Source organism: Globicephala melas, chromosome 7, assembly GCF_963455315.2.
Source record: "Globicephala melas chromosome 7, mGloMel1.2, whole genome shotgun sequence".
Lineage (NCBI taxonomy): Eukaryota > Metazoa > Chordata > Mammalia > Artiodactyla > Delphinidae > Globicephala > Globicephala melas.
The window spans coordinates 88172238-88198019 of record NC_083320.1 but is presented as its reverse complement, the minus strand read 5'-3'; the positions used below and the strand labels follow the sequence as shown (position 1 = coordinate 88198019).

The 25782-nt window shown below is 35.0% G+C and overlaps 1 protein-coding gene across 1 annotated transcript in view; it reads right to left on the bottom strand.

Moving 5' to 3' along the window:
* LRP1B (LDL receptor related protein 1B) overlaps positions 1-25782 on the bottom strand; it is a 1792829-nt gene that overhangs the window by 897336 nt on the left and 869711 nt on the right. The window contains exon 6 of the mRNA XM_030883038.2: positions 23680-23937. Coding sequence (XP_030738898.2) covers positions 23680-23937 — 258 coding nt within the window. The remainder of the gene's footprint in view (positions 1-23679; positions 23938-25782) is intronic.

Sequence of the window (25782 nt, the reverse complement as noted above, 5' to 3'; positions counted from 1 at the left end):
TAGTTTTTTAAGGAACCTCCATACTGTTCTCAATAGTAGCTGTATCAATTTACATTTCCACCAACAGTGCAAGAGGGGTCCCTTTTCTCCACACTCTCTCCAGCATTTATTGTTTATAGATTTTTTGATGATGGCCATTCTGACTGGTGTGAGGTGATACCTCACTGTAGTTTTGATTTGCATTTCTCTAATGATTAGTGATATTGAGCATCCTTTCATGTGTTTGTTGGCAATCTGTATATCTTCTTTGGAGAAATGTCTATTTAGGTCTTCTGCCCGTTTCTGGATTGGGTTTTTTGTTTTTGTGATACTGAGTTGCATGAGCTGCTTGTATATTTTGGAGATTAAACCTTTGTCAGCTGCTTCATTTGTAAATATTTTCTCCCATTCAGAGGGTTGTCTTTTCATCTTCTTACAGTTTCCTTTGCTGTGCAAAAGCTTTGAAGTTTCACTAGGTCCCATTTGTTTATTTTTGTTTTTATTTTCATTTCTCTAGGAGGTGGGTCAAAAAGTATCTTGCTGTCATTTATGTCACAGAGTGTTCTGCCTATGTTTTCCTCTAAGAGGTTTATAGTGTCTGGCCTTACATTTAGGTCTTTAATCCATTTTGAGTTTATTTTTGTGTATGGTGTTAGGAAGTGTCCTAATTTCATTCTTTCACATGTAGCTGTCCAGTTTTCCCAGCACCACTTATTGAAGAGGCTGTCCTTTCTCCATTGTATATTCTTGCCTCCTTTATCAAAGATAAAGTGACCATATGTGCGTGGGTTTATCTCTGGGCTTTCTATCCTGTTCCATTGATCTATGTTTCTCTTTTTGTCCAGTACCATACTGTCTTGATTACTGTAGCTTTGTAGTACAGTCTGAAGTCAGGGAGCCTGATTCCTCCAGCTCCATTTTTCTTTCTCAAGATTGCTATTCTGGGTCTTTTGTGTGTCCATACAAATTGTGAATTTTTTTGTTCTAGTTCTGTGCAAAATGCCAGTGGTAGTTTGATAGGGAATGCATTGAATCCGTAGATTGCTATGGGTAGTATAGTCATTTTCACAATCTTGATTCCTCCAATCTAAGAACATGGTATATAGCTCTCCACAGATGTTTGTATCATCTTTAATTTCTTTCATCGGTGTCTTATAGTTTTCTGTATACAGGTCTTTTGTCTCCTTAGGTAGGTTTATTCCTAGGTATTTTATTCTTTTTGTTCCAGTGGTAACTGGGAGTGTTTCCTTAATTTCTCTTTGATATTGTTCATCTTTAGTGTATAGGAATGCAAGAGATTTCTGTGCATTAATTTTGCATCCTGCTACTTTACCAAATTCATTGATTAGCTCTAGTAGTTTTCTGGTAGCATCTTTCAGATTCTCCATGTATAGTATCATGTCATCTGCAAACAGTGACAGTTTTACTTCTGTTCCAATTTGTTCCTTTTATTTCTTTTTCTCCTCTGATTGCTGTGGCTAAAACTTCCAAAACTATGCTGAATAAGAGTGGTGAGAGTGGTGGGTGTGGGCAACCTTGTCTTGTTCCTGATCTTAGTGGAAATGGTTTAGTTTTTCACCATTGAGAATGATGTTGGCTGTGGGTTTGTCATTTATGGCCTTTATTATTTTGAGGTAAGTTCCCTCTATGCCTACTCTCTGGAGAGTTTTTATCATAAATGGGTGTCAAATTTTGTCAAAAGCTTTTTCTGCATCTATTGAGATGATCATATGGTTTTTCTCCTTCAATTTGTTAATATGGTGTATTACATTGACTGATTTGCCTACACTGAAGAATCCTTGCATTCCTGAGATAAACCCCACTTGGTCATGGTGTATGATCCTTTTAATGTGCTGTTGGATTCTCTTTGCTAGTATTTTGTTGTGGATTTTTGCATCTATGTTCATCAGTGATATTGGCCTGTAGTTTTCTTTTTTTGTGACATCTTTGTCTGGTTTTGGTATCAGGGTGATGGTGGCCTCGTAGAATGAGTTTGGGAGTGTTCCTCCCTCTGCTATATTTTGGAAGAGTTTGAGAAGGATAGGTGTTAGCTCTTTGTACCTGTTTTTGACTTGAGTATTTTCTATTTGCTCAGAACTACACTGTGAAATTTCATGCTAACCTATTGATATTTATCTAGTAGAAAGGATAACCCCCAAAATTCTAGTCTCTTATCCTGTGAGGCACTGATCAGTTTTATACCTAACTACAGATCTCATTTAAACATTCCTTTTCTTTAAGATGCCTAGAAGCATTCAGTTCCACTAATGCTGTTAGATCATCAGTATTGGGCTGGTTCTCCCAATAATGCCATACATAAATTTCTGGTCTATATTCATTCCTGAATTTTATGACAGTCATATATTTATCTATTGAAAATTATAATTTGATACCTCCTTGTTTGAACTTAATATGGATCTATGATTCACTGGCTAAGTAGAGTTTCTTTCTGTAATCTGAACCTAAATGCTCTTCTTGCTCTATGCTTCAAAAGATTCTTGGTAACATGTTGCTACATGAATGATATTTCAATAAAAAACTAACATAGATGCATATGCCATCATTATATTCATAATGGTATATATATATTGTCAAAGCAAGGTAGAGAAAGCAGCAATTTTGTGGGAACTTCTATCAGTCCCTACAAGGGCAAGCAAAAAGTACATATTGCAGTTCACTGGATACAGATTGTCAGTCTATCAATTACAGTTTCATTTCTGAATTACACAGTCTTTATGGAAACATAAGCATTTAAATGTTCCACAAAGTACATGAATCAGTTCAGCAGCCAGGGGTTTTAAATTTCTGAACTATTTTTTCTGTCTCTAGAAATGTGGAAATGTATACTTAGCTTTGTTTTTTATTCCCTTTGCATTATTATAGCAGGTAGAGAACAGAACCCACTGTTTCAAATGCCATTTCAGATACCTAGGGTTCTGATAAATTATATGCCAAAGTCCATTCAATGACCAATCTCTCATGCTAGGCATGCAGTTGGTTTAGTCTATGCAATTGTAAATTCAGACAAAAGAGACGTTTGACAGCATTCACAACTTCTTTCAACTCTGTATGGCTGCAGAAAGATGCTCTGCTACTGAAACAATAGGTATTGTTAACAACATCCTAGTTTGAAGTGGCAAGGTCTCACTAAAGAACCTAATAATTAGCCAAACAGTAACTGTGGGAATTGGCATTGTTTCTTTTTCCTATACTTGAAGTTTCTATCTGCTTTTAATGTGATGTTTATTGAGATTAGAGAATTAAAGCAATTAAACAAAGAGTTCCAGTAAGCGATAGATAGATAGATAGACAGATAGATAGATAGATAGATAGATAGATAGATAGATAACTTGAACATTTTAGGAGATTTTTACGACATTACAAAATCGTCTCTAAAATTTTAGTAAGACCCTTATTACTTTACTGTTACTAGAAAAAAAATTACATATGTTCCTGTTATTATGTTTCTCTAGTTGCCTTTTATTCATTCTTCAACCAAAAGTGCCCAGGATTTTGCCCTCACTGTTCTTTTCAAATAGCTGCTTTATGGTCATTCAGAACTTCTTACTTGCCAAAAGCCAAGTTTGCTTTTCTGTTCATGTCTACAACATCTGAAAGTATTGACCACTTTCTTTTGAATCATAAAATAATCTAAATACCAATACTGATAAACTTTTAAATTACAGTGAAAAAATATTGAAAGTATTTTGAAACTTGTTTAAGTATTATGTAAATATAAGTAACTTTATCTTTTTAAAACCCAATATATGTTAGGTGTAAAAACTTAAAGTTGTACCCAGTGGAAATTAATTTAAAAATTCAAGGTTAAAGTTTTAAAAAAGAAGATACTTATGATAATTTGATAAAAAAATGTTACATCAGCTTTTTCATCACATCATAAGGCGAGGAATTAATTAACAGAATTGGTGAATGTAGAACTTAAACACTTTTGATTCACTACAGTGCAATATATGTGCAGTGTTACGGACTAAATTGTTTTCCCCCAAAATTCATATGTTAAAGTCCTAACGCCCAGCACCTCAAAATGTGACTATATTTGGAAATAAAATCTTTAAAGATATTATTATATTAAAATGAGGCCATTAGGGTGGGCTCTAAACCAAACTTATTGATGTCCTTATAAAAAGAGATTAGGACATACAGAGACAACACTGGGGCTATCTGCACATAGAGGAAAGGCCATCAGCAAGCCAAGGAGAGAGGTCTCAGAAAGTCCAAACCTGTAGCACCTTGATCTTGGACTTCCAGCCTTCAAAACTATGAGAAAACAGATTTCTGGTTTTTGAGCCACCAGTCTGTGGTATTTTGTTATGGCAGCTCTAGCAAATAATACTACTCAAGTATTACTTCAAGTATTATTCAGTAGAGTAGTTTATGCCACAAAATAATTGAGAACAAAGTCAAAATCTTGCTAAGAAAAATTATAAAAGGAATGTCTGCATGTGTGTTTAATGTCATACTGGACCATTGTCTAATAGGCCCTTTCAAAGACTGTTTAGTTCCTCTAGGGAATATACCTTTGTTTAATTTACAATTTAATATTGATTAGGTCCCAGTCTCTATGAATTTAAATATTAATGTGTAGACCGAGACATTAAAAAAAATTTTTGTCCAATAGAGATGCAAATGATTTCCATCAGGTAGTAAATATAACCCCAGTTTTACTGTCCAGTATGACATTAACTAGTTTTATATCTCACTTTATAATCTTAATTCAGAATTTTTTCTTTCACTGATTGTAAATACTTCAGTCTTTTCTGTACTTCTTTGAACCAGATTTACCATCCTGCTGGTTCTCTTATTAATGAGCTAAATAATTCTTTAATGTACATTCATTAAATATTTGTACAAGTCATGTTTTTAACTTTTTGAAAATTATATATTGACAAAGATGAGTACTTGAATTTTCTTTAATTATTTGCTATATTTAACTAGCCAGAAATAGCAAATATAAACATCCACAAGATTAGAAAGATAATATAAATAGGTAAAACCTGTTAAGAAGGATTATGACAAACCTAGATGACGACTTAAATGTATACATCTCCCTGAAAAAGAAGACTCAATTTCAGCTGACTGTTTTGATACAGAAATGCTTTATTGTTTCAAAGAAGCGCAAAATAAGTATTTCTGAACTTCATTTGAAGTCTGCCAATTTCTAAATACGGTAAACTGATGTTTTTTAAATTATAAAGTATTTTGTGTTTCCAACAAAACCTGTCTGTGGCTAAACTGGATCAAAGGCCTCTAGTGTGATTATACCAAAGTAAAGCAGTGTATATCATTTACTTCAGCCTAACTCCCTACTTAGAGTATGTTCTACTTCATAAAAGCCTCTGCTTTTGTATTAAATAAATATAATATCCAGTTTACAAAGTGGCCAGGGGATTAAATCAGACAACACACATTAAGAATCCAGTACAATGACATGTAGTAGGTACTCCATAAATATTAGTTGCTTCCCAGAAGGAACTAAAAGACTGCACTTTAGTTTATGTCTCTGTGACAGCTTATAAGGAGCACACACTAGAGAACAGCACAGTACTAGCAATACATAAGCTAACTGATAAGAAGTTAGTAGTTTTGATAATCTAAAAAATGTGTCCACTTGCAAAAGGTAGAGCTTAATTCTCCTCCACTTGAATGCGGGCTGTTCTTTGTGACTGGTTTGTACGAAACAGAATGAGGTACAAACTTAGAGAACAAACTTATGGTTACCAGGGGGGAGGGGTCGGGGGAGGGATAGTTAGGGAGTTTGGGATTGACATGTACACACTGCTATATTTAAAATGGATAGCCAACAAGGACCTACTGTATAGCACAGGGAAATCTGTTCAATATTATGTAACAATCCCATTTGTTATGTAAATGGGAAAAGAACTTGAAAAAGAATAGATACATGTAAATGTATAACTGAATCACTTTGCTGTACACCTGAAACACACAGAACATTGTTAATCACCTATACTCAAACATAAAATAAAAAGTTAAAAAAATAAATAAATAGAATGTGGTAGAAATGACACAGTGTGATTTCCAAGACTAAGTCATAAAAGGTATTATAACTTCCATTTTGCTCTCTCTTTGCATCACTCACTCTGGTGGAAGCCAGCTGCTATGCTATGATGATATACAAGCAACCTTGTGCCAAGGCCCATGTAGGAAAGGAGAGAAGTCTACTGCCAATAATCACAAGAATGGGCTTGAAAGCCAGTCTTCCAGTCCCAGTGAAGCCACTGGATGCCTGCAGTCCTGACCAACATCTTCATTACAACCTCGTGAGAAACCCTATGACAACCACCTAGCTTAGCATTCCCTGAATTTCTGACTCACAAAAAGTGTAAGATAATAGATGTTTGCTGTTTTTAAGCCTCTAAGTTTTGGGGTAATTTGCTATGCAGAAATAGAAAACTAATATAGTAGGCAAATCCCTATAATTTTTAAAATTAGATTTTGTTGACTTCCCATCACTTGGATGTTATTTTTAGACCTATATCTAAACTAGACTGTCTATACCAATGACAGTTTTTGTTCCCTTAAATTACCTGTAATTCAGCTTAATGCTAAATCATGAAGGATAATCCATAAATGCTCAAAAATGAAGCCAGGGAAATTTAAAAATAACTTGTCTTGAAATTTTCTGCTCTACTTATATAAAATATGGTTCTGTGATGAAACAACTATATTTGGCCATGATCAAGATGATCCCTCACACAGTCCTCTCCTCAAGAAGGGTAGAATTAGATAGACAGTGCTAGCATCATGAAGAAAATAAGACAGGATAATGACTTCCGTGACTGATCACAGAGGGAATTCTGAGGAGGATGATATTTGAACTGAGCTCAGTGTGACAAGAAGTTGTTAGGCATGTGGAGAATTGGGGGCAGAGCCTACCAAGGAGGAATGAGCTTGGCATATTCTAAAAATGAGTAGAAGTAGGAGGAGCTATATCATAGCTTAAATATGGATACCAACAGATGGAGATATATACCATGTTCTTTGATTGGAAGAATCAATATTGTGACAATGACTATACTACCCAAAGGAATCTACAGATTCAATGCAATCCCTATCAAATTACCAATGGCATTTTTTACGGAACTAGAACAAATCATCTTAAAATTTGTATGGAAACACAAAGGACCCCAAATAGCCAAAGCAGTCTTGCGGGAAAAAAATGGAACTGGAGGAATCAGACTCCCTGACTTCAGGCTATATTACAAAGCTACAGTAATCATGACAATATGGTACTGGCACAAAAAACAGAGACATAGATCAATGGAACAAGATAGAAAGTCCAGACATAAACCCACACACCTATGGTCAACTAATCTATGACAAAGGAGAGTCTCTTCAATAAGTGGTGCTGGGAAAACTGGACAGCCACATGTAAAAGAATGAAATTAGGACACTCCCTAACACCATACACAAAAATAAACTCAAAATGGATTAGAGACCAAAATGTAAGACTGGACAGTATAAAACTCTTAGAGGAAAACATAGGAAGAACACTCTTTGACATAAATCACAGCAAGATCTTTTTTGATCCACCTCCTAGAGTAATGGAAATAAAAACAAGAATAAACAAATGGGACCTAATGAAACTTCAAAGCTTTTGCACAGCAAAGGAAACCATAAACAAGACGAAAAGACAACCAGAGAAAATATTTTCAAATGAATCAACGGACAAAGGATTAATCTCTAAAATATATAAACAGCTCATGCAGCTCAATATTAAAGAAATAAACAACCCAATCCAAAAATGGGCAGAAGACCTAAATAGACATTTCTCCAAACAAGATATATAGATGGCCAAGAAGCACATGAAAAGCTGCTCAACATCACTAATTATTAGAGAAATGCAAATCAAAACTACAATGAGGTATCACCTCACACCAGTTAGAATGGGCATCATCAGAAAATCTACAAACAACAAACGCTGGAGAGGGTGTGGAGAAAAGGGAACCCTTTTGCACTGTTGGTGGGAATGTAAATTGATACAGCCACTATGGAGAACAGTATGGAAGTTCCTTAAAAAACTAAAAATAGAATTACCATATGATCCAGCAATCCCACTACTGGGCATATACCCTGGGAAAACCATAATTCAAAAAGACACATGCATCCCAATGTTCATTGCACCACTATTTACAATAGCCACGTCACGGAAGTAACCTAAATGCCCGTTGACAGATGAATGGATAGAGAAGATGTGGCACATATATACAATGGAATATTACTCAGCCATAAAAAGGAACGAAATTGAGTCATTTGTTGAGATGTGGATGGATCTAGAGACTGTCCTACAGAGTGAAATAAGTCAGAAAGAGAAAAACAAATATTGTATATTAACGCATGTATGTGGAACCTAGAAAAATGGTACAGATGAACTGGTTTGCAGGGCAGAAGTTGAGACACAGATGTAGAGAACAAACGTATGGGCACCAAGGGGGGAAAACCAAGGTGGGGTCGGGATGGTGGTGTGCTGAATTGGGTGATTGGGATTGACATGTATACACTGATGTGTATAAGATTGATGACTAATAAGGACCTGCAGTATAAAAAAACAAGCAAACAAAAAACCCCCAACTAATACTAAACTTTCTATGGGTTATTTGTATGGAAATATGTTAATATAAATGTTTCAGACATTGCATGAAATTTCTAAAAATCTTAAAAAAAAACTGAATTGTAGTGATGCCTGCACAACTTTGTATATTTAGTAAAAAGCATTGAATTTTATACTTAAACTAGATGCATTTTATGATACGTAAACTATACTTCAATAAAGCTGCTTTTAAAAATGCAAAAAAAAAAAAAAAAGAAGTTCAATTTGGGTGTATGGTGGGCAGGTACACCCTTAATCAGGAACAGAATCTGTGGCATGTTACAGAGCCCTTTTCTTTTCCTTTAAGGAAAGTTTGCCTCTTCCTAGCTCTGTTCCAATTTCTTAAACACATGAAATGTAGTCCAAGTGAGTATCAGTTTTTGATAGGAGTAGTCACAAAGTTCTACATACAATCTGTGTATATGTCTTTATGAAAAAAGACAAAGGAGGTGTTTCTGACATGGGAGGGTGAGCAGTATCAGGTATCTGTAACTTCCCAGTTCCACTATTTCTCAATTCCTTCCTCTATCTCAAGCTACAAGTCAATCATTTCCTATGGTGGACGCACTTAGAAAATATTCCAGTGTTTTTATTCTCTCAATATAACCAAACAACAAAAACAGTTTACACAGAGGTGTCTTCTTCCCACTAGGCAAAATATTATTTTCAACCTGTAACTCAAATGGATTCATCCTTCATTCTATTTTTATCTCTTCCCACTTCACCCCATATTAAATCTATCAGGCAATCTTAAGGCCTTCATCTGAAACTGTCCACTTCTTTCCATCTCTGCTCTTACTTTCCTTGCTCAAGACATTACCTTCTCTCCCCTGGATGCTACAATAACTTAACTGACTCTCTATTTCCCTCTTAGATGCACTATAACAATCTTCACAGAGCATCCAAAGTGATCACTGTAAAACACAAATTATATCATGTCAGCAAAGAAGAAAACACCATTCTTTACAGTCTGAGTTCTATGTTACATTTGATTGCCAGGTAAGACATGTCTTAACAAACTGATGGACTGTTGGGATTTACTCTCCTGTATGAATGTTTTCAAAAGCACATCACTGATATTTTGTGTGTGTGTGTGTGTGTGTGTGTGTGTGTGTGTTAGTTTCTGCTTTATAACAAACTGAATCAGTTATACATATACATATGTTCCCATATCTCTTCCCTCTTGCGTCTCCCTCCCTCCCACCCTCCCTATCCCACCCCTCTAGGTGGTCACAAAGCACCGAGCTGATCTCCCTGTGCTATGCGGCTGCTTCCCACTAGCTATCTACCTTACGTTTGGTAGCATCACTGATATTTTTATAAATACCTAAGTTTACTAAACTGTAGCTCAATTTTAAGTCAAAACTCTACGGAGTGTTTCTCTCTGTAACATTTTCCAGGAAGGCCACCCAGGAAATGAGGTGTAGTGGGCTACCAACTTCCATTGTGTTATTGTTTCTTCTGCACAGTTTTAGTGAACAACAGGTTTTTCTCTAAATTTTGAGTCTGTATTCTTGTTTTCCAAAATATCAGTCCTCTTCTGAAAAATCTCTAATGACTTCCCCCATGTTTAGCATAAAATTCAAAGTCTTTAATGTGGCTTACATGGCTTCTAAACCTCCCTTTTAACTCATATCTTCCTTGCTCACTTTACTCCAGCTAAACCGACATCAATTTTTTTTGAATTGCAAAGAAAGCTTCCTCCTTAGGACCTCTGTACCTGATGTACAAGAAAAAAGAGTATCTGAATGTGCATGGCTTTGCCCTTTCCCTTATTCAGGTATTTGCTCAAATGTTAGTTCCCAGAAAGGTCTCCCTTGACCAGTGGATATTGAGAAGACCATGCCCCCCCCCCCACAACCCCACATCCCCCAACAGGCACAATGACTCATTCCCACCAGTCAATATCATTGCCATCATTTAATATTTTTTTTGGAGCTGTCATATCGATCAAAATTAATTATTTAGTAGTTCACCATCTCCCCACACTAGAATAAGCCCCATGTGATCAGGGATACTGTATGGCTCGTTCACTGCTATATTATTGAAGCCTAGAATTGTGTTTACCCCATGGTAAGTGTCCAATAAATATTTTCAAATGAATATGGCTCTTCTATTCCAAGTAACCTTTGCTCAAGAACCTCTTGCCTAAAATCTGTGCTTCTACCTCGACATCAGTCAGTGTAGGAGTCATCTTAAGTCACAGCTCCTTTGTTCTTTTTTTTTTTTTTTAAGTTTGCATTTTCTGATTATATGGGAATTTGTAAGAGTAGCTGACCATTGAAATTGGAACTCTCTTTTTATTTTTATTTATTTATGTCTGTGTTGGGTCTTCGTTTCTGTGCGAGGGCTTTCTCCAGTTGTGGCAAGCGGGGGCGCTCTTCATCGCAGTGCGCGGACCTCTCACTATCGCGGCCTCTCTTGTTGCGGAGCACAGGCTCCACATGCGCAGGCTCAGTAACTGTGGCTCACGGGCCTAGTTGCTCCGTGGCACGTGGGACCTTCCCAGACGAGGGCTCGAACCCGTGTCCCCTGCATTAGTAGGCAGATTCTCAACCACTGTGCCACCAGGGAAGCCCTGTTCTTTAATCAGCTGTGGTATTTTCCTTGATTTTACCTGTGAGCTCAAAATTGGCAAATCACTATCCTTTACCCAGCAAAGATGTATACAAGAAGGAGAGGTATCATTTAATGTGGAGGAGTAATTTTAAGAAAGGGCAATTAGGCCGCTAATAATCTGAAGGTATGAAGACCCAGGGTGTGTAACAGTAGTACGAGGGATGAGAGTGCCATATAACAGTGTGGAAGAATAATGACGACTGGTGAGACTGAGTGACTAAGAAGAGATAATAAAGCAAAGATCAGAAGAATGAACAGACAATGTTGTACTGAGGATAAAATAGCACCATAACCACTTTTGCATTAAAACTGCCACATCTTGACTTCTAGAGCCCTTCTTTTTTTTCTATTCATACCAAGAATCATTTTATGACCATCAGAGTCATGTAACTTTGTGGCTCTTATTCCTGTCCTTTAAATAAGAATTTACTGACACCTTGGTCCTGATTTGTCTCTGAGACTACTAGTTATTTAGACTACTTCTGTTGGCATATATTAGATTATTTTAGATTACCTTTCACCTTTTGATTCATGTCTCTAAAAAAACAGTTTTAATTGATTCTTATTATTATATATTTGTATTATTCAATTATTATATAACATATTATATAATATATACTATATTTTATTGTTTATTATTCATAGTTGTCATATCTCTTAACCTACCCAAGTTATAGACCCAGAATCTGAAGCACAACAAGTAGAAAATGATGTTTCCCCTAGGTATGAGTTCGAGTGTACAGTAAGTGAATAAGAGTGTGTATTGATGTAGTTTTAGTGGATTAATTCTGTTATTAAAGCGAGGTTCAGTTACACCAATGTTATCACTTGCACTGGGCCTAGTAAAAGAAGTATCAATTGAGAAGCCCAAAGACCAAATATTTGTAGGCTGCTTTCTCAGCCATGCTTGCTATTGACAAACATTTCAGATATTAAACTTACTCTACTGTTAGGGTCAGTTGCATAATGGTAATGAAATGATAGGAGTTCTGTGGAGACATATACATAATAAAGATCAATTAATGCCTTTGCATTGCTTTTTCTTTTTTAAGAGTCAAATTCAATGATGAAAACCAGTCACCAAGTGATTAATTTGTTTGACACGAGTGGAAATTATTTCTAGGAGTCACACTGAGACATCCTGAAAGATATCAGGGCATCTCTGAATTGAGGAATGACACAGAAGAAATGAGGATTTAAGCTAGTCCAGCAATGACGAGTTTACAGTTCTCCACCTCAGACATTTTATTCTAAAGGTAACCTAAGACTTATACAAATGGAGGCAGAGTGTTATTTTTCTGGGGATTCGTCCCATGACACTCCAGATAGGTACATTAGGAAAGAAATATACTTATATTTTTAGAATGAAAGAAGAATGTCTTCTCTTATCATTTTAAATATAACAGCCTGTCAGTTCAGGCTATAACAAAATACCATAGACTGGGTGTCTTAAACAATAAACATCTGTTTCCCACAGCTTGGGAGGCTGAGAAGTCCAAGATCAATGTGCCAGCAGATTCTATGTCTGGTGAGGACTCTTCATGGTTCAGGTAGCCACCTTCTGGTGTAACCTTCACATGGAAGAGAGAGAGAGAACTCTGGCCACGTCTTATTCTTACAAAGGTGTTAATCACATCATAGGAGCTCTACACTACCATGACTTTAACCTAAATCTCTCTCAAAAGCCCTACCTCCAAATCCCATGATATTGGGGATTAGGGATTCAACATATGAATTTTAGGGTGAAAGAAGCTGAATGTTCACAGCATTCAGAAGTATAGAATATTTAACTCACGCTGAAATCCACATACACTAAACTAAATAACTGCAACAGTAAATTCTGAAATAACTCATATTTATAAGAATTTAAGAGGTGTATATAAGAATTTAAGAGGTGTATATAAGGGATATACATTACATAATAGCTCAACCCCCATCTTATCTTAGGTACAATTTTGAATTGAAAAATACACATATTTTAAAAGTTTGGTTTTCACATATTAATATCACTTAATCTATGATCATGCCAAAATATCAATATTATTAATCTTAAAGTAATGTCTTGTTAAAGGCTCGACAAAAAGCTCTAATAAAGTATTTGTTGTATACATAAATATAAATATATATATATATATATGACTAGAGTCATCTTTCAATACTTTTAACATTACATAACGTGCTTAGAAATAAATCAGGTACAACATTCAATATGAAGTACAAAAAATAATTAAATTCCCATAATTCAAGAGAAGAAATTTGAAAAACACAAATGATTCAGCTTGAATTTACCAAAATAATTACCTTGATACTCCATGTATATTGTGTGAATAGCATCCCATGGACATAGGAAGAACGACATTAACTGAGAGTCTCAGAAACAAAAGCTCAGACTAAACATATAGAATGGAATGTAACACTGAGATGATCATTTGCATACTTCATACATTAGGAACATGTTGTCTCAATTATCTTCATTTTAGGAACAAACTTTTTTTGCACAAATTATCTAAATACCTGATGTAATTGCCAATGGCGTTTTGCATAAGTAATCACAATTATAATGTACCTCTTCAAGTTCAAAATTTTTGTAGCGGTAACTATGATAGTTCTAATTTACTCAAGTTATACCCTTCTTACAAATCAAATCCTCAAAGCTCTAAAATTTTATAGTAACTTTTAATTCATTCACCTCTCATGACTCCAAAAAATTTAACAAAATATTTTTAAATAACAAAAACAACCAAACTAAGTCTTAAGGCCAAGTGAGGTGTTTCATATGGATACTAAGTTATTCTGACCAGTTCAGACAAGCTGAACTTTTCTATCAAGCCACAAGGTTTCTGTTGCTGTTGTTGTTATTTTCAATAAACAAAATAGAATCTCCCAACAACATAAAAATTTTAAATAGAATCTTCTTTGGTTATAAGAATAATAATGTTATTCTTATGACCATCACACACACAAAAGTAATATTTCTTTTGTTATTCTTATGTACTCTCTAGTACATTTGTCGGACATGTTTTAAACCATAAATTTGTTAGAAAATTAGTCTCGTTGATTAGTAGTACATAGGCCTTTCCCTACCATTCAGTTTTGGATATACAGTATAACTACCTGCTTTTTCTTAGTGAAACTGGACTGAATAATTGTACTTGATAGATAGATAGATCTCTTCACTAATACCTTAAAACAGCGAGATTAAAATGATATAGGTTAATTCTTACATTAAAACAACAAAAGTTGTCAAGAGACTTTATAAAACTTTACCAAGTAAATGTTGTCATTATGACGACAAAGACTGGATTCCCCTGGTGGCGCAGTGGTTAAGAATCCGCCTGCCAATGCAGGGGACATGGGTTCAATCCCTCATTTGGGAAGATCCCACCTGCCGCGGAGTAACTAAGCCCGTGTGCCACAACTACTGAGCCTGCGCTCTAGAGCCTGCAAGCCACAACTACTGAGCCTCCGTGCTGCAACTACTGAAGCCCACGCGCCTTGAGCCTGTGCTCCATAACAAGAGAAGCCACCACAATGAGAAGCCCGCGCACCGCAACAAAGAGTAGCCCCCACTCACCGCAACCAGAGAAAGCCTGCGTGCAGCAACAAAGACCCAACTCAGCCAAAAAAAAAAAAGATGACAAAGACTTACAGAATATTTTAATATACATATACATATTTAAAATATACATATATTTTAATCTAGATTTATACTTCATAATCATTTAAAAAATCCTTCACCATCTACATGACCATCTCATCATCTGACACTGTTGTTCTACCATTAAGAGTTTCTGTCACCATACATTTATCCAGCTCATGGAAAAATTGTTATAATTAAATTGGAATTACTTGACACTGGCTGCAATTCTAAGTTAGTTCCAGAACACACTCTTTGTTACCATCATCAACTACAGTCATCTTTTAGCTAGGCTCTTTCCTGGCATGAATTTCACACATGACCAAATCTTTGCTGCATAACTAATTCCTCTAAGGTCCAGTTCTGAAATGGTCTCTGGTTTTGTCACCACAGTCTCAGGGCTTGTGGTATATGGATCCTATAACTCTCATAACCCTTTGGGTATAAACTAAAAGTAGCTGGGCTCTTGGGAAGAGATAGCTAGAAAACTGTTATTATGGTAATTCTCTGTATCTCCTTGTAAACACCGACCTTACAGGTTTAGCCACAGAGACAGTAAAAAGTGGTAGGAGGATACAATATGAGTGATATTCCATAAGACCTCTAAAACAATATTTCTCAAAGTGGATAATATAAAACACTAGATATTTGGAGTGTTAATATGTATCAGACACATAAACATATTCATAACATGTCATTAGAAACAAGCACCCATAGAAATGCACTCACAGACATACCCAGAAAAATACCAAAAAAATGTTCAGTACTCAAGGAAATTAAAGAAATCCTGAGCTAAACAAAGTAAAATAGGTACTTTACAGAAGGACTCCACAGAATCTTTAATAGGCTAATATACATATAAATCTCCAATAAGGGTATACAGATGCAAAACTTCCTGAACTCATTTGACCACAAACTCATTCTTTCCAAGAATGTCCAGGAAAACTTGTGTCCCAAGGAACATATCTTAGAGAACAGTACTATACAATGATTAAAATATACCTATTGTGAGTAATTAGGTGAGAGGAAAAAAAAAGTAGACGAGAGGAAGACACACATGCACACAAAGACACAGGCATACTGCAAATTAACAAGAATATCAAACAGTAGGGAATGGAAGGGGAAAGTATGTTTAGATCTGGGAGGGATTCCAGCTATTGTGTGAACAATTGATTTCATTTTAAAATTATTTAAGGTCCCACAGCTAGTTAATGACAGAGCTAGGACCATATCAACTCATCCCAAATACCACGGTGAGGAAAATACAAAGCCGAGTGTTACAGAAAATCTGTAAGTCACAGACGTTACAGCCTGAGAAAAAAAGAAAAAAAAAGAAAAAAAGAATCTTATTCAAAAACTGAAATCCTATACACGTCAGTTTCCTTAGTTACGTTGCTTAATTTGTCTCCTACTGCTCACGGCCTTTAGATTTGATAAATTCCTAATATATTGTAAATGTCTTGACAAGATTAAAACCTTCTGATGGCCAAGAAATATGAGAAAACAATGCTCATTTTACTTGGCATAAATCCCTTAAGAAAAAGCAAAACAAAATAAAAGGAAAATACACTATGACACTATTATATTTAAAGTGAAAAATTATCAAATACATATTAAGTCAGAAATTATTTTACTAGTCTACTTGCCAAAAAAGTGATAATTTCTCTTTTTTCCATATCTTTTCTCTTCTTCCCTTACTTCCTTCTCTCTTCTACCAAGATAAAGTTGACCAAGACAGAAACACCAGTTTGAATGAGTATACATCACGGATTCCAAAGGTACTTCATGAGTTATTCACGATGAAAAGAGCATCCTACTTTCCAAGTTTCAGGTTGGTAGATAAAGTAAACTGCTAAACATTATGTTCTACCTGGTATATGGCGTTGTAATGGGATCATGAAAAAATTTCCACTTTGATAATTAAAATCCATTAATAAAATAAACAGAAACGTGATAATTAAAATCCATTAATAAAACAAACAGAAATGTGGATCTAGACAAAGCATACTATGAGAATAATGATTTAAAAGTTCTACATGGCAAACAGCAAAATTTGGAGGGGAGTATATTTATATTTAGTGTGTGTGAAATATATTTTATCAAATTCATAGAAAAAATGAACATGAACAATTGAAGCTTAGCACATCTCTAATTTCTGCTTCGGTTAATTTCAAGTATGTCGCCAAATGACAATAATATAGTAATTGAGCTATTTCCAGCCTGGCAACTGAACTAACAATAAAGACCAATTTGTAGAGTAACAGAGTACGCAGACTTAAAATTTTTTTTTTCTTTTCTAGGCATTCGGGTTGGCATTTTATGGTTCTGTACTGATTGTCAATTAGAACAGGTTACTTATTCCAAAGTATAAATTTATGTAATGTTAATATAAAAAATTAACGAATAATTTAATACAATGCCTACAACATTGAGCATATGGTATCAGGAGAATTTTAAAAATTCTCTGGAAATATGTCCTCAGATCAACATCTTTGCTAATTTTAACTGTCTTTTTTTTTTTTTTGAGTTCTCAGTGGACAGTCTGATCACTTTGTTAAAATTCCAGATCCCAGCAAGCATGTGTTGTAATAACTAGCTACACATGCATGCACACACACACACACAGCAGCCATGTCTCAGAAAAAGTGATTTTTATGTTTCCATATAAATATGCTAAATAAAAGATGAAGAACTTTTAAGAAGTATAAAGAGTTTAATAAAACATCCAGTTGCTTATCAAATAGCAGTTAAATAAAAATGTATCTCTGAGAATAAATACTTATGATATCCTTCTTATATGGACGATGTGTTTTGGATTCTTCTCAGCTGTTTCTTAGGGAATAATATAAGACTAGTTTCTATAGCCAAGATTTTTGTGCAAAATTTAGATGTGCACAAAATATGCTGATCAAAAAGTCTGGATTCTACACAGCTAAAACAACAACAACAACACGACTTTTTTTTTTGGAGTGGGAAATATAGATCAGAAAATATTCTTTTATTTTCTTTCATTTCCTTTTATGTCTTTCATTTTCATTTTATTTAATAAAAAAATCTCACTAATTTATAAGATTAGGATGGTCATCACCATTTCCTCTTCTCCTGAGCTCAAAGCTGCCCAATTTTTGAACTTTCTCTAATGAAATGCTAAAACCAAAATTGATTAATTGCTGAATATACTTCATCTCTCACAAAGAATTAAATGCATACATTTCTAGGGTGGAGGTAACTAACAGGGCTTCTCAGAGGTTGAGAGATACAAAGAACATCCTGACTTTGCTCTTTACTGCTTACCCCAAAAACATTTGGGGCCTTGATAATAACTAAGTATACAGGACTGAGATGGGAAGCACATCTACTGTTTTACGCATCTAAGGACCTAAATATAAGATAGTAGAACCTCCTTCTTAAGAAAATGTCTAATCAGACTGAGGGGAGGAGAAAGGTTAAGATTACAAGATGTGTTGTTCTGTTTTGTTCCTGTGCTAAGAATTAATTGACCTCTATTTTAAGACCTTTGACTCCAATAATGTTTAATTACAACTGCTTTGGTGGGTGGGGAGACTCAAACAGATCTGGATCAAGTTTTTTCCATTGTCATCGAGGTTAGGTTCCAAAACGAATCTATAGGCAAATTTACTGACCCTGGGGAAGTCAGAGATTGAAGCCAAATAAAAGCCAATAGCTGCTGAACAAACCTATATCTCAAGGACACCAAGATTCACATGTGAGGCTACTATCTAGACACAGAAAAGATCTTACTTAGCCATAATGCAGACTGGTTTTCCCCATGTCTCTAGTAGTGATTTGGCATGGTCTCTCCAGAAGTTGGTCTTACCCTTCTCCCGTCTAATTCTCCACCCTCATCCTTTACTTGTTACCTATGTTTATTCTAGAACAGACAGGCGTTTGGCTGAAATCTGATTCAAAGATGAATAAAGCACACATCCTAAACTTAAAGTAGTTACCCTTTATTTGGTAATCTGACAGGTAAACACACAAATAAAATATAATGCATTTGTACTATGATGTCCCAGGATCACATAGGAAGGGCTGCTAAGCTCAAAAGAAAAACTTTTGGAAAGGATATTATACCTTAAAACATGAGTAAGAGACACTTGATTATAGGAAATGACAACAATGGCCTATGGTGAAGAACCAGCATATACAAACGCCCATGGAAATGAGAAAACAAAGTGCATTAAAGGAAGTGCTAGTATTTTTTTTTTTAGGTGGAACATGTGATTTGAGTGGGGAGAGGCAAGGTAGAGGCAGAGAAGCCGTAAAATGAAGTTTCATTTTTTCCTTAGATAAATGGGAAGCCCCTGAATATTTTGTATTTTAATTTTAAGCAATGGAGCATTATGATCACTCAAGCAGATTTGTCGAGATTGACGTGAACATATAAGTCCACAATGGAGTGGACAACTTCACTAGTAATCATATAAAGGCAAATTAAAACAATGTGAATGACTTTTCTCCAATCAGATGGAGAAAGATAATTGCAGAGGAAAGGTCATAAAAATACTTTATTTACAAGTCACATGCTTAAATATTGCATGCCGAGTTTCTATGATGATTATACCATTCTGTGATACTGTGTAATCTTAGGATGTTGCTGCAAAGTTCCATGATCATCTTGTAAAGTGCAAACTCACTGTGAGCTGACACTATTTGAATCTAGCATTTCTACTCTTATAAGTTGGTTATTTTGTCCCAAGACTATGCCTGCTATGCTTGTATTTACAGTAGGGACACAGCCTGCTCATTTTTGTCCAGTCATAACTTGATGGAGGATGCTTGTGAAGCACTGAAGGCTATGAAATTCCTAGGCTGGGTAGAAGCAAATAGGGAATACTGCACAATTAAGAAAGGCCATTACTCAGTATCTATTGAGATTAAGAGGTCAAGGTTTCCTTTAAATTAAAAAAGTATTACATTTATTTAAGCTCATTGTCTTATCTATAAACTATTTTATATAGTATACATATATAATTTTTGTGATAGGTATATGTGTATAATTATTAATGCACAAAATAAACATTCAGTAAATGTCATCTATTAATATTATATGATTATTAGAGAATTGCTAACTCAAGAGAAAGAAGTAGGGTTGAGAAAAGACATGGGTAAAGTGAATCCAAAAATTATCCAATCAAGGATCAAGGCAGAGGTTCAAATGGAAAATGAGTTAAGCTGATATCGAAACAGACCAAATAAAAGAAAGATAAAAGCCAGTGAATGGGGATAATTCAGAAGCAAAGTGTATAAAGAATAAGCAATCCTTTATAGTTTTTGGCCTGCCACGATCTGCTAGACTGTAGCTGAGCCCATGAATGGATGAAGACAAGCTGGTTAAGTCTAAATTAGAATCCTAATAGTGATACTCAAATTTTGCAGAATACTGAATATACATAAAGACAGAATGAAAGTATCTACTATATACCTGGAAGAGAACAATTGGTCCTGAATCATCTTCCTTAATAAGGGATACACCCAGAAAATAATCTTATCTGTCTCAATCATCTTTGTGCACTTTGTCCTGAGGAAAATAGCTGAGCATCACTACTGTTAGGAATCCCATCATTTTTGCTGATTTTAGGTATCTGTGTTCCTACCACAGTATTCCCTAAGAAAAACTTGGGAGAAATAATTAGTTGTCGTAAATGTACTTTATGTGAATCCCTGGAGAACAAATTTTGCTTACAAAACAATTCCAAAATTTTCTTCAAAATCTAGTATTTTGTAACTTTCAGGCAAAAATACTAGCTAATAAATATCAAGTATCTTTATAAAGAAGAATGAATTCAATTCAAAATATAATCTCTAGCATTTTCCCCAGTGTTCCTTTTGTCAATATAGTTTACTGAGCACATTATTATCAGTCTTCCTCATTCTCTCACAATATTGCTTAGACATGATTCTCAGTATTAAAGGTAGGCCTCCCTAGGTGGCCATATCAGAATCATGTGTTGGGCCTTTTCAAATGACATGGCCTTGGTACAACTCATCTTGTCCACCCCCTTCCAAGATTCTTATACCTCTCTCCCATGTAGACACTGTCTTTGTGAGCCACTGTTACTAATGTTAGTGTACCTGATTGTTTTGGCTGGCTGAAATGAAAAACAAAAGTTGAGACCCCTGGGGCAGTGCGGTGTAGCGAAGGCTAGGAAGTCTGGCCCAAATTCAGAGTCTCGATTTTTCCCTTCAGCATAAGGGGACTAATAATGCCTCCCTATTGCATGTAGTCTTTTAACACATTTAATAAGTTGTAGATATGATTATTTGTGCTAGACTTGGGAAATTCTTTGAAGGGACCTGTATTTGCCTTTGTTAATGTAGAAGAAAGAACATAGGATTTAGATGTCCTATCTCTGCCTTCTTTTTAGCCATTCAATATTGCCTAACACATCTTAGTTCTGTAGTTAAAATTGTGTCTATTATAAAATGGGAAGAGTATCTCTCCTGCATACTCCACAGAGATGTGGTGGGTATCCAGTGAGATGAGATATGCCGTAAAAATTTTAATATTGCAATAAGATGTTTACTAAAATATTATGTAAAATTTAAATTCAAGTCGGTTTGACCTGTAATGATTCTCCTCATAGTAATACTTTGAAAAATAAAAGTTTTATTTTTTTCCAAAAAAGAATGTTTTCTTCAGGTAAATTCAGAGAAAAGTATCTAAAGATAATGAGGGAGGAAAACCTAAAGAGATAATCTCTGGAATAGTGGCTAGTGACAGGTATTCAGGCATACTCCCATCAGTTCATTATTTTTGCTTATATGGTACAACAGCGATTTTAAGTAATTACATATGCAAAGAATATTCAAAATTCATTATCAACTCACAAATTGTCATGGTGAATGCAGAGTCCATTGGAAGCTGTCCTGTGACATGTTGATAAAATACATCGCTTACAAGCAATGATAGAGGAGCCCAGCCCAGCTCACACCTCTGTCCCACTCCCATCACTGTATTACTTCCACACATTTAATCACTTCTTTCTAAAGTGACTAGAATTGCATGGCTTAAATCCGACTTCATTAACAACTATTTATTCTAATTAAGATGTTTCCATTGCATTAATTTTGTATAGTTCAAAATGAATGTCTGTTCATCATTTTAGTGAACTACCTAACAAAATCAATCTCTATTTTTCTAGATTTGCCAAGAATTGTTTATAAATCACATGAAATCTAAGTTCTGAATTATTTTCTACAAATATTCTAATGTAGAGTTGCTTAACCAATCTGAGATGTACTATTAAAGTTGTTTAAAAATACATATTAAAGAAAGGATTACTACTATTATTAGGGTATATTAAATGTATAAAAAAAGTTGCTTAAGTAACCTTGGAAAATAATTTTACCTGATGACCTAGTGAATATTCTAGCAATCTGACTGCCAGTATTCCATTTGCTAGGGAGAAATACATTTGGATTAGTTAAGGTAATCACTAACATGGCAGAAACCAGAGTCTTTTGTTCAAATGATTTTCAACTGCTGGCTGAGCCAATGTCTGAAATACTCAAATCACACAGAAACATTCCTTGTGCTACTACCAATAGTTATTTACTGTTTATTATGAATTATCATTTCTCCATGGAATCCTTGAAATAGACAGTGTCCACTGTTTTCACTAGGCATTTTTGGTCCACAGTCACAATAAATGACCTTATCAATTATTTTAATTATGTTAAGAAAATCTTCAAAATATTGGATTCTATTTGTTAAACATTTACTTCTGTTCACTTCGTATTCCATTTTTCTTACAATCTTTGCCACTGCTTTTATTCAATCTAATCATAATTTTCAAACATTACATAGTACTATTTTCTTACACTTAATAAGGATCAATAACCAGTCCCTGAAACTGTACATCACAAACATCAATAAAATATGATTACTGAATTCAAATCACCAAACATTCAACATCTGAAAACTAAATTTATTCTATCACAGCACTCTTTTTTTTCTTCTTAACTTGATTGTACATTTCCTTCATTTCTCTACCAAGTTTTATATTGGTAGCATTTGTAAGAATAAGTTTTTTCTGTAAATCATAAAATAAATGAATACATCTTGAAATTCTCATGCATACTGTTTCCCCAGGCAAGCACAAATAAATTTTTATACTCTCATGCGGGAGGGGTAGAGAGCAGAATAGTGAGGGGGGGAATGTATGTGCATGTGACAATGTGATATACAGAAAGAGAAAGACAGTTAATACTTTGTGAATTTCCGACATGAGAAATCAAGTGAATCACAAATTACAAATTACTCTTTAGGCAGAAGATATATAAAAACTCTGATTTACTAGGAAAAAAGTCAACAAACACAGGTAGTTGTTACCAATTAGCATAAAACTAATAGTTTTCAAGGTATTTTAACAAACACTACAGTTTGTTAGTGTTTATTTTGTGTTTGTTAGTGTTTAAGAAGAGCTTATAATTATCAAATCTGTTTCTTGTTTTTGGTTGTGGTTGTTGTTTTTTAATCCTACCTTCACTATCACATTGTGAACTATCATTCAGTGAGAAATCACAGTTCTTATCTAGGTGATACTGCAATAAGCATTAAAGAAAGAATTAAAATTAACCCTTCAATGTACCGTTTACATAAACAGTGCAATTCTTGTGTATATGTGTGTATATGCAAAACACATAGGGAATATACTTATTTAAGTGCATTCATACTTGCATATATAGCTTTCCAAAAGCCATTAGCTATGCTAGAAAATCTAAGAATCCTGTCTACTGGTCTGCAAATGAAATCCTTAAAGGGTGGCATATAATATAAATCGAAACTCACTGTGAAAGGATTGAAGAATACTGATTGTCCATTCATCTGTTAATCTTCCTGTTTTTGTTATCTGGATACATTTGAGCTGATTTGAAGATTCTCTCGATTCAATCCAACAAATCACATCTTCATTGTAAATAAAATCCAGAGTATGAATTTCGTTTCCATTGACTGAGCTCAGGGTTGCCATTTTACTTCCATTAAGATAGAAAACCTCAATTGTTTCAGAATTTGCAATTAACAGCAAAGGAGGCCTATCTGTAGGTTCTGGAATAAAACAGAAAGAGCAAAGTGAGTTCAGTAAATGAGTCACTTTTTAAAAAATAATTTGGCATTACTTATTAAAAGTTATCCTATATTTTTAATGCATCTTTACAATTTTAAAAATTCCTTGCCAAAAGTATTTTTTAGTAACCTGTATATGCTTCAGTAACTATATCACTTCATTTTTTTAAGGACAACATAGTCCACTGAGCATTTCTATTCTTGATTTCCTTAGTCATAATGTGTTGTCTAAATATGAGGACAATGCTATTTGCTTTCACTGTTGGTAAATAAAAGAAATGCTGTGAGTTGTTTTTCTAGCAATGATGATGGATCTGGATTGACCTCTCCATACAGTGTTATAGACTTCCCTTGTGAGCAAGGGCACACTTTTTTGAAGTGGATGTATGAGGTCAGAAATAGATTCTCTGGAGTGGAACATGCAAAGCTCACAGCCTCATACAAAGAGCACCTGTGACCTCAGGCTCATTGGCTCCCTGACTGACCCCTGGAGCCAAACAATCACACATTTCCTTAGTGACTAGATCATGGTCACTGAACCAGTTCCTTTCACATTTTTTTCTCTACAGTCAGGAAAATAAGATTCTCGAGGTAAAAAACTTGTTTACTACCACTTGTTGGAACAATGCATCTTTGCTTGTGCTAGGATTGGTGAGTTGTTGGTAAAGACATACTAATTGACCGGAATCACAACACCTTTAACATATAAAGTTAACAGTAAAAGCCCATGTAAAATTAGTGTTGAAAGAGTTTAGCTCTATAATCATATTCAGAGTAGCTTTCGTGCTAATTAGGGAATAGGGAAAATTTGGAAACCTCCAACTTCTCCTTTTTGCTGCCTTACATCCATCGTGTCAACAAATCTCTTTGACTCTGATGTCAAACACATCAGTGACTCCTACTACCATCCTGCCCCAAGCTGCCATCATGTCTCAACCAGATCATTACAACTGCCTTCCAACTGGTTTCTCTGTCTCCATCTATGCCCTCCTCTTCCTGAGTCTATGGCAACACAATAGCCAGTCATATCCTTAAAATGTTAAGGCAGATCAAGCAAGTCTTCTGCCCAGTTCCTCAAAGGGTTCCCATTTCAATCAGAGGGAATTCAAAGCCTTTAAAATGGTTTATAAAGCCCTACCTGATGTGTATTCTCATTACTCTTTGACCTCGCTTCCTTCATCTCCTTACTACTCCCACCCTTGTTTACCTTGCTGCACACATACTGGTCTTCTTATTGTTCTGTGAACAAGCCAAGTAAGCTGCCATCTCAGAGGCTCTTCCTTCTTCCTAGAATAATCATCATATTTCAGAATGGCCGACTTGACATGCTGACCTCCTTTTGGGTGTTATTTGGATGTCACCGTTCTGGTGAGGACTTCTCTTACCACTTTATCTTGTAAAAAAACTACAAGCCCCTACACTCTCGGTACACCTTCCCGAGTTTATTTTTCACTTATCACTACCATACATTGTATATATCTTATTTATTTCTCTGGTGTATTTTTCTACTTCTGCTGATGTTATCTCTAGCATTTATAAAAAATCTGGAACCTATTGGCCATTCACTACAAATTTTCTGAATAAGACCAAAGGACACATGGAACCCTTACACAGTAGAGTTTGTTAGAAACATTCTGTGAAACGTTACAAAGTAATTTGGATTTCTTAACCTATGGATGGAATCCAGAGAAATACTGTCTCTTCAGAAAATTTCATAAACATTATTAGATCATTCAAGACACTGATACTGAGCACTGTAATGGTAGGAGAAAAGCAAATGTACATACTATGGCTAATATAATTAAACATCTAACATTTTGAACACAT